At 34.3% G+C, this 9791-nt stretch overlaps 2 protein-coding genes across 2 annotated transcripts; both read right to left on the reverse strand.

The window, feature by feature from the left end:
• Nucleotides 1–758: 758 nt before the first annotated feature.
• Nucleotides 759–4046, reverse strand: LOC123539243 (cerebellin-4-like). Its single transcript, XM_045323800.2, has 2 exons — nt 3622–4046; nt 759–1770 (listed from the first exon to the last, which is right to left on the reverse strand). The coding sequence occupies exons 1-2, from the start codon at nt 3983–3985 to the stop codon at nt 1358–1360; spliced, it is 777 nt and encodes a 258-aa protein (XP_045179735.2). The 5' UTR covers nt 3986–4046; the 3' UTR covers nt 759–1357.
• Nucleotides 4047–7018: 2972 nt separating this feature from the next.
• LOC128557734 (melanocortin receptor 5-like) lies at nt 7019–7645 on the reverse strand. The gene has a single exon (XM_053545883.1). It carries the CDS (start codon nt 7643–7645, stop codon nt 7019–7021), a length of 627 nt encoding a protein of 208 aa, XP_053401858.1.
• Nucleotides 7646–9791: the final 2146 nt, after the last annotated feature.

The raw sequence follows: 9791 nt of genomic DNA on the forward strand, positions 1-9791 counted from the left end.
TGAAAGTACATCCTATGTGGGACTATTTGTTTTTTGACTTGTCGAAAGAAAATTTTAACTCGCACAAGAGTGTTGAGCCAAAAGATGTTTGAAGAAAACGACAGCTTACAATAATGATATATTCGTATGAGCAACTGAGATTGCAACCAATGGCTATGTTAACTGCCGATTAACTTTGTTATTACGGGCCCACTACCTTAAAGAACATAATTTTAGTTTTGGAAAATATTAATATCCCTTCATATATTGATGCTTTTTACATTATTAAAAATATAAAAGTGACAAAACACTTAAAAAGTATATTTATCAAACACTGAATTGTCTGAAATTACACAAATTAAAGGGACAACGACGGTATATATTTACAACGCTTTGCATTGGACAAGTGTGAACAATTGTATAAATGCTGAAGCTTTATTCATAGCAACACTCATACAGAATTTACCCCCTCCCCACCAACACACAAAAAAAACCCATACAAAACATATAAAACACAAATCCTACATTCAAGATGTAAAACACAATTTCACTTCGATTTCAATCACATTCGAATGTAACATAAGAGCGTGTGATCATTAAGGTAACGCCTTGTCAGATAAATTAAGATGATTGTCCACAATCCAGTCTTATTACTCTATTTAAGATGCAGATTCAATCTTTTAATTTTAGTCCTTCAGATTGTCATTTACTCATATTCTCGTCCATGGCCTCTTCACAATATCATTGTTACCTCCGGAAAAATAAAACGCAAGCAAATTTAAATAAAACTCGGATTGGCAGGTATTTAGAAAAAAACGTTATTTGAGAAATTTCAAAACATGTGAATTTCGACAGCAGGTTCTATTTCTCGTCGTAATCTGTTCTCTGAAAAATTGTATTTATATTACAAAGACGTTTAAATGATGTTATTAACAAAGTGTCTGTTTTAGAAAGTGTCGGCGTCATTGTATATATTGATGTAAGTGCAATTGTAGACCTAGCTGATAAATTATGACTGTCTTTGCACCAATAATCGTTGTTGCTTTATTTTGTCCATACAACTTTATGTAATATATTTACCGTCTTGCAACACTAGTTCTAGAATATTCACAGTGTATTTTAATAAGTTATCAAGAAAGTGTGTAGTTTTTACTACATGTTACAGCAACAAGGAAATTTGAAGTATCAGGGCAAATAGCGTTCTATATGTTCTCAACTATTAACAGATGAGTATGCAGATGACTCCAATGTTTAACCGGCAGTTTTTTTTTCTATCATGCGGTCATCCATCTTAAAGCAGCTATATACTAGATAATATAATACTTATTCGTAGCGTATTTTTACTTAAATCAGGGACTATTGCATGAATTGTGTAAGTCTACTGTATTAAAGCACCGACAAACGAGTTCCATCGATAAGAGCCTTCGTTGACCTGTGCTTCATACGAATTCCCGGAAAGGCACTTTACATAAACTTCCTCCCCGTCGCTGACTAAGGCAATTGTAGACACAGAGCCGCAGCTCGAATCCGTATCCTCCCGCTGGCTACTTGCAGCACGCACGTTGTCCCCGACGACAATACCATAGTGAACAAATTTACCAGCAAGAGCACAGACGTGGGCGGAAAAGTAGTAAAGGCCTGTCATCGGAGCTACAAACTTACTCGTGATTGTGTTATAGCCGCCCCCTTTGTTCAAAAGTACATCAGCATACTGGAAATTTTCACCGGTGCCGATGCTCGTATCCATGGGATTATGCACGTTAAATGCAACCGTGGGGTTTCCAAGCTTGACTGAAAATAGAACGAATGCATTTTACGAATGTCCATATTTCAATGTATTATTAAGATCTTATTATGTCTACCTGTAAATCATTTAATTTGTATGTACATTATTTTAAAACGTATCTTTCGTTAAACATAAAATACTTGGTCTCGGGCAGTACAAAAAGCATAACATGCCTAACGCAAATACAAAACTGTACGTTCTTTCAATTTTCACAGCTGTATACTTCAAAAGACACTAATACAATTATGTTTACTGCACAGTTTGACTCGAAATGATCTTTCCAGCACATATTTGACTATCATAAACACATTGAGAAGGCAGTGCAGACCGCTGATTGTAGGATCACACATGAAGAAATAAAACTGACGTTTTTTTTCTTTAGACGCCCCCAATATGTAATGTTATTACATACTCATTTCTTTTCCCTGTTAAGTTACATTGGTACAGGAAACGTCAATATTTTTCCATACACTGACGCCTGAATTTCATATCGGATGCGTGACGTTATTCAGTGCCTGTTGTTGCACTATTTGTTCTATTTAGTTCAGTATTGTCAATCCTATTCAGGCTATTGAACAAATTTATGATATTTACATTATATTTATACGTGTAGATGCATATGTAATAAAAAGGTTATTATCTTTGCATACAAAGCTAATAACCTATAATAATATAGTACTTGATAATAGGTAAGGGTCATTTATTATATGACGTTAATACATTAATATTAAAAAAAGTAATGGATATTATTTTATGAAACAAGACCAGGTTATTTGTCCGAGGGCTGTCGTGTCTGAACGAGGCCGAAGGCCGAATGGCAATACAACCAATAAGGCCAATATGAAATCACTTGAGTGATGATATTTCTTTATTCAACGTCGTACTGATATACTCAATTAATTATACTATTCAAAATGCTTGGATCTCGTATTCGCCCTATTTTACGGACAGGCCCTGATTTGTTTTCATATTAACTCTCATTTGGTTACAATATCATAATTGAACTTGGTTTTTGTTCAGTTTGTTTCATATGATATGTACAATTTATCTTATATCGGGTCCAATATTGGTCGAATTGCTTGATTTTCAGAGCAATACCATAAAAATGGCCGAACAATCTAGCAGTCCAGAGTATGAAAAAAATCCATAACAGGGGGTTCCTTTGCATACTGTATTTTGCAATATCTACATATAAGTAATACTTAATTATATAGCTCTCCGTAGATGGAGCTTATACTGTTGGAAGTTTTTAGCTGTCTGTTATAATGTCAATTTTAAGGCTGAAAATGTATTTTTCTCTGTTTCAAATTCTGGCAGATGAGCTATTGTGAAAAGATTATCTTGAAATTAAAACAAATCTACATTGAAATATTGTTAATGCTAACTGAATGTTACATGTATATAACAATCCACTGAAAGTTAAAACTTTTTGTCGTCCGCAATAGATGAAATGGTATTTTCTACTGAAAGAAAAAAACATTGGAGAAAGGTGGTTGAAAAAAAAGAAACTTGGCATTTTCATTTATTTGCAAAGTACGTGCATAATTATTATAGGGCATCACAAAAATCACAACTCTTTATTGACAAATACCTAGGACTGAATTTTCGATGTAGCTTATCTATTCAAATTCAAAAATAAGGTCATACCTGACATTGCTTGCTTTTGTTTAATTTAACATTGTTTTTACTTTTGTCAATCGTATATGTAGGAAATTGTTTGATGGTTTGATGTTAAAATCAGACAGAATTGTTTTCAGAAGTCAATATAAGTACTTCTGGTTTAAAACATGTTAAACATGATAAACATTATGAAATAAAATAATTGTTTCAGCAGAGTATAAAATATTGTTCATTACCTTCCAAAAGATCAAGTTCTGCTATCTCCTTTTGTACTCTTGCGGTTATATTTGCCATGAATCCATTCAAGTTGTCTGCAGCCTCTTGGTTATACTGGTCAATTTCTGCTTTCTTATCGTCAATTTCTGTTTGAAGACTATCCTTAAAGCCAAAAAGCTCGTCGGTAGAGTTGTCTTTGAAATCATCCACTTCTGCTTTCTTAAGATCAATTTCAACTCTCAGACTGTCTTTGAAACGGATGACTTCATCCTTCAACGATTCCTTGACTAAATCGAGGTCTGCCTTTGCGTCTACAAACGACTTTGTAACATTCTCTTCGAGGTTTCCGTAAGCATCCGCAAAACCTTCCATTTTCTTTTCCATATCGTCCAAAATCGTAACCACATGTTCTTCCGTTGCCTTTATTTCTTTGACCAAATCTTCCATTTTTTGACTTATCAAATGCGTTTTTTAAAAGGCAGTGATGGGCCTGAAGTGGATATTTGCGTGACTAAACCTATATTTGCACGAGGGAGTATTCATGCTAATAACCACATAAGGAACGTCATTGCCATTTAATGAGTTGTTAATGATATACATAAACACAATAACGATTACTCGGTTCCTTGAAAAGCTAACCATAAACTAAATTGACGATAACAAAGTTTTCATCGCGATGACACCGGCTAAATTAACGTCAAAATTACGTCACTCTTCCCTGGCGGGTCATAACTGTTTATAATTCCGGTTATATTGCCCGCATCCTGTAATTTGGTCTGTGTTGCAGGAGTCCGTCCTATGCGGTTTTGTTATTATATATTCGATTGTAAATAGTAAGTATTTTATGGCATTCCTCTCCGTGTCGTGAAAGCAGAACTTCGTCAAGCATTTCGGCAGATGTTTGTCTTCGCCAGACATAGTATCAAGGCGTGGGACATCAAGCGTTTGCTAAACGCCGTCATCCATGTTTTATGAAAATGAATTGATACTGAACGGTATGTTGATAATACCAGAGAAATCGTACAAAACTGCAGTTCACTTTCTTGATTATACCACTAGATCGTCTAGGGTTTCGTTCACATCTGTCAAAGCATGGGTCTGGGGTTTGGGGTTTGGTTGGGTTGGGTTTTTCAGCGTTTGTGGCATTTAGAGTCCTTCATTAAAACTTGAAATTCGCGCACGCGCGCGCCAAAACAAACCAGAAAACAGTCAGATTTCGTTATAGCGCTTTGGTCCATGCGTCAGGACGACACAACGACATGTGCTACAGAAGCTGCGTGTATGGCAATGCGACATAACAAAATGTCCTCAATCAGCCATGATCATACTTCAGAGCTAAATCCAAGGTATGTGGTTTTTACCCGTGATTAAAGTATGGCAGAGAATTTTAAAGATTCTCTATATGCATATATTAAAGTTAATTGACAGAGAAAAGTGCATTAAATAAAATATCATTGCCTTTTGGAGCAGGCAACGGTTTTCAACTTTAAAATATGTCTATATACTTAAAATGTGGGTACTTTTCTAAATGTACCGTTTAAAATGTTTCTAAATAAAAAAAACATGAAAAACAAAGTTTTTTGGTTAGTATCTATTTAAGTAAAGTCATACACCATAAACAAAATCAGGCCGTCATAACAGTTGCAAAAAGTACAAAATCGAGACATTGATTAACACCAAACCAGTATTTTACACGGCATCCAACAATTCGGATTGTTTTGCCTAACCCCTTTTCTTATTGTATTTACATTTTCTGGTATTTTGTGACAACGATTTAATAAGAACATATGGATACATAAAAACTGAGACCTGCGTTTACAATACTAAATGTGTGGTGTAATTAATTATATATATTAAATATATCGCCGCATTCAATATTGAAATCTAAAATATTTTTAAAGGTCCAATACTAAGGAAAGTGAACATTTAATTTCTTTTAAAAAGCACAGAAACTATTTCATTTTATTGGAAAATGAAAGTTGGTATGTAGAAATTCGAAATAAATCGCAGTATATGTACAATTATTTTTCTATGAAGTATGAAGAAAGTTAAAAAGACCTGGGGAGTCATTCTGTCGATTCATTGAAATTTCAACATAATACACATACATTTCTTTGAGTTCCAAAGACCTTCTGTAAATTTTGACCTGCCAGTCTTCATTATTTAGTGTCTTGCAGAAGTCTATGCACTGGCTATGAAAAAAATTGCCAACTCACTTTCCCTTAGTAATGGACCTTTAATGTTTTAACTGCATATATTCTCAACGAGTTTCTATAGATACAATGAAATTTAATTAAGAAATGAACGTAGTTTATACATATAAAGAACGCTTATTTTATTAAGCGAAGTAAGATGTGAATACTTGTAGCTACATGTTACTGCTATGTATTCTTAGTATCCATTGAATATTTTTCAGAACTGTCCTATTATCTGTCGACTATTTCTTAAATAGATTTAGTGTTTCTATCGACAGTTTCAAACAAATTCCTGTATTTTTCTACTATTTCCGAAACCGATCGAATATTTCTTAAACAGATTTAGTGCATCTTTCGACTGTTTAAAACAAATTTCCTATATTTGTCGACTATTAGTAAACCGATCGACAATTTCCTAAACAGATTTCCAATATTTGTCGACTATTCCCTAAACCGTTTCCTGAACAGATTTCCAATATTTGTCGACTATTTCCGTCGACAAAAAAATATTTACTGTATATATCGGCTGTTTAAAACAGATTTCCCCTATTTTGTCGACTATTTAATAAACCGATCGGCTGTTTCCTAAACATATTTCCAATATCTGTCGATTATTTCCTAAACCGATCGACTTTTTCCTGAACAGATTTCCAATATTTTTCGATTATTTCCTAAACCGATCGATTTTTTCTTCAAGAGATGTTCTGTTTTATCCTTGACAGATCTGTATGCGGTATTTCAGAAATATCACATTGGTGCAAAGGTTTGTACTGGTATTGGCACATACAGGAAACAGAGAGGCAAAGTTGTATTCTAGCAAACCAATATACAAATATAAACTTTAATACCGTATGATTGAAATAAATCAGTTTACATTTTGTAGACATTTTGTACATGATTTTCATTAGAATAACTGAAGAAAAGTTTTTGTACATGAATCTTTAGAATGACTAAAGAAGTACTATATACAACAGAATCGAAACTGTTGTTTTCACATGAAATCACGTAGATCAGTATAATCAATATATCAAACGCATACAGACTCTTATCAAGTAAAGGATACAGGATGCGTCTTCATTGATAACCGTGATTTGGCTGAGATTAAAGGAGATTAATGTTCTGTTAGAATTTCGGATATTTTTAATTTCATAGATCTTTGGAATAACTCCGAAATTGGGTAAGCCCTCCATATTGATAAAGTAAGAAGAGTACATTTGATCTTCTAGGTAGTGTTTGCTGCAATTGTTGTCATGGCTGTGTTTGTCTCATTTCTATCCTTCTTACAACATACTAGTTTGTATCGCTTCCGGATCTCTGGTATACGAATTGCATAAATCAAAGGATCGCAGACCGAATTTGCCACATACAAGCTTCTGGAGATAACGACCAATTTACGGAACAGACTTGCATTTCCGGTTATAACTCCCGCCAAAACTATCCAAGATGCTGGCATCATGCAGACGACATAGGCTATCAATATAATTACCATAGTAACGGCTGCTTTGACACTACCAAATGCTTCTCCCGAGGGTACACGGGCTATGAATTTTCGAATTTCCACATAAATCGCCAGATATACGATAATAAACACTAGAAAACAAACATTTGATAAAGCCTGAAATGCTCCGTACACGTAATGAACATACCCTTTCATTGGATAAGAAGACCACGTGATATCAATTACACGAAACCAGTCTAGTTCCACTATTAATCGAAAAATCAATACGAACGTAATGCTTCCTGACCAGATGCCTATCAACAATCTGTTCCCTCTTCTTTGAGACATCAATTCCTCATATTGCAGCGGATATTTAACTAATAAAAGTATATCAAAAGCTAGTGTAAGCATCGTAACCAAGGCTGAAATCTGTGCAGTAAAGTATAAATCCGAACAGAGTATTTCGAAAAGATCTTGAATGGCAAAAGATTGCGCAAAATATTCCTCCATCTGTTTATCGGTTACATCGTAATCAAGCGAGTCCGTAAACCAAATACTGTCAAAATAGAAAAATGGTCGAATTATATGTAAAACTGCCAACATAAAGTCACACACTAGAAGACTCAGTAAAAAATTTCAGTTTTGTCTTTAGTTTACCGTTGCAAGTCAGCATCAATACAATAGTTACAAGGCTTAATACGGCCTTAATAGAGGCAGTTATGACTTCCACTGTATTAAATGTGCGTTCCAAAGTCTTGACTTCCGGTATCGAATTGTCGGCCATTTTGTACGAAAACAAGAGTATACGATCCTTGTGTCAAATAGCTCGGCTTATGGTGAATAAATGTTTGTGAGTTACTATGTAAGGTTTATATAAAGCGACTGAATCCCCTGAGCATCACTGCATTAACAAGAGCTGTATGTTGACAGCGCGCTCGAATATATGGGGTCAAAATATTACCAGAGATTTTCAGAGAAAAAAAAAAGAAAAATAGATAAGACAAACAATGTACCTGTATTTGTGGAACTGGATAAGTCTTGCACTATATGGCAATATGTAACTTATTATTAATATTAACTAATTTCTATGCAAAAAAGAAAAGCGCCATAACTCAGCCAAATTCCTTGTCCTAGTCATTTAGTCTTGCCTACATATGGAGACTATGATGATAAAAAGTATTCAAAGTTTCAAAGCCATATGTCAAACAGTTTACACAAAATATGGACTGGTAAGAAAAGTGAACCAATTTCCAAGTCCAAGAAGGGCCATAATTCAGCCAAAATAATTAACGGAGTTATGTACTCTTGCCTAGAGGTAGAGACTGTTATAATAAACAAGTGATAAAAGTTTCAATGCCACAGGTCAAATAGTTTTGACAAAACATAGACTTACACGAAAACTGAACCAATTTCCAAGTGCTAAAAGGGCCATAATTTAGCCAAAATACTTAACAGAGTTATGTACTCTTGCCTATAGATACAGACTGTTAAAATAAACAAGTGTTCAAAGTTTCAAAGCCACAAGTCAAATTGTTTTGACAAAACATGTTTTGTACGAAATCTGAACCAATTTCCAAGTCCAAAAAGGGCCATAATTCAGCCAAAATACTTGACAGAGTTATTTACTCTTGCCTACAGATAGAGACTGTTATAACACAAAAGTGTTCCAAGTTTTAAGTAAATATCTTTGATGATATACAAGGTATTACCATTTCATAAAAACTTTAACCAACGCCGACGCCGGGGTGTGTAGTATAGCTCTCCATATCTTCGAATAGTCGAGCTAAAAACTATTAAACAAATTACAATAGATTATATCGATACAATTACAGAATTGTCAACATTATCATACCACCGAAGTGCTTTGTATTCCCACAACACAAGACATTCACATTGTTACTTTGATGGAAACGTTTTCGCATACTTTTCTGTTTGAGAATGGATTGTTATCGATGTAATGGCTCATTTATTTCCATTAACTTTCAAGCAGTTTTCTGTAGGCGCTTTTAAATATTATTGTCATTGTTATCTGCAAAAATTAATTTATTTCAAAAAGCCTATGGAGAAATCAGTATATTATGTGCTTCCATTTGGTTACGACGTGGTACGTAGCAAGCAATTGTCACCATCGAGTAAGACATACAAATTGAACAAACTTTCATAACACCATAATTCTTTGCAGGAACGTTTTTCCTAAAAAGTACGTCTTTTTATGAAACCATACAACAAATTACACTAAACTAACAGAAGAACGTGTTTTACGCAGCGACAAACACGGCAAACACTTTTGCAGGAATCACTCGTATTCGTACATTACTTGTTTTTGTCAGTCATTCGCTAGGACAGTTAGAATTCGAGTCGTAAGAAATAAAACAAAAGCTTGAGAGAATCTGCATTTTAATACCTCATGTAAAACACGTAATGCAAATTAATGTCTCTCACGCCGATCCGCGTTTTTGAATAATCCCCGGGTAATAATAAAGACCTGCGCAGAGGTGTCCTTTGCGGATGGTATATTTCAACAAGTTTCAGTGGGCTGCATATAGACTTTTCGGTA

The sequence above is a fragment of the Mercenaria mercenaria genome, chromosome 1, assembly GCF_021730395.1.
Source record: "Mercenaria mercenaria strain notata chromosome 1, MADL_Memer_1, whole genome shotgun sequence".
Classification (NCBI taxonomy): Eukaryota; Metazoa; Mollusca; class Bivalvia; order Venerida; family Veneridae; genus Mercenaria; species Mercenaria mercenaria.

What these genes read in the sequence shown, in the direction of transcription:
- LOC128557734 (XM_053545883.1), bottom strand. Translation starts at nt 7,645, where the DNA reads ATGCTTACACTAGCTTTTGATATACTTTTATTAGTTAAATATCCGCTG.
- LOC123539243 (XM_045323800.2), bottom strand. Translation starts at nt 3,985, where the DNA reads ATGGAAAAGAAAATGGAAGGTTTTGCGGATGCTTACGGAAACCTCGAA. An exon ending in AGAACTTGATCTTTTGGAAG is followed by an intron (nt 1,771 to 3,621) that starts GTAATGAACAAT and finishes TTCTATTTTCAG; the next exon opens with TCAAGCTTGGAAACCCCACG.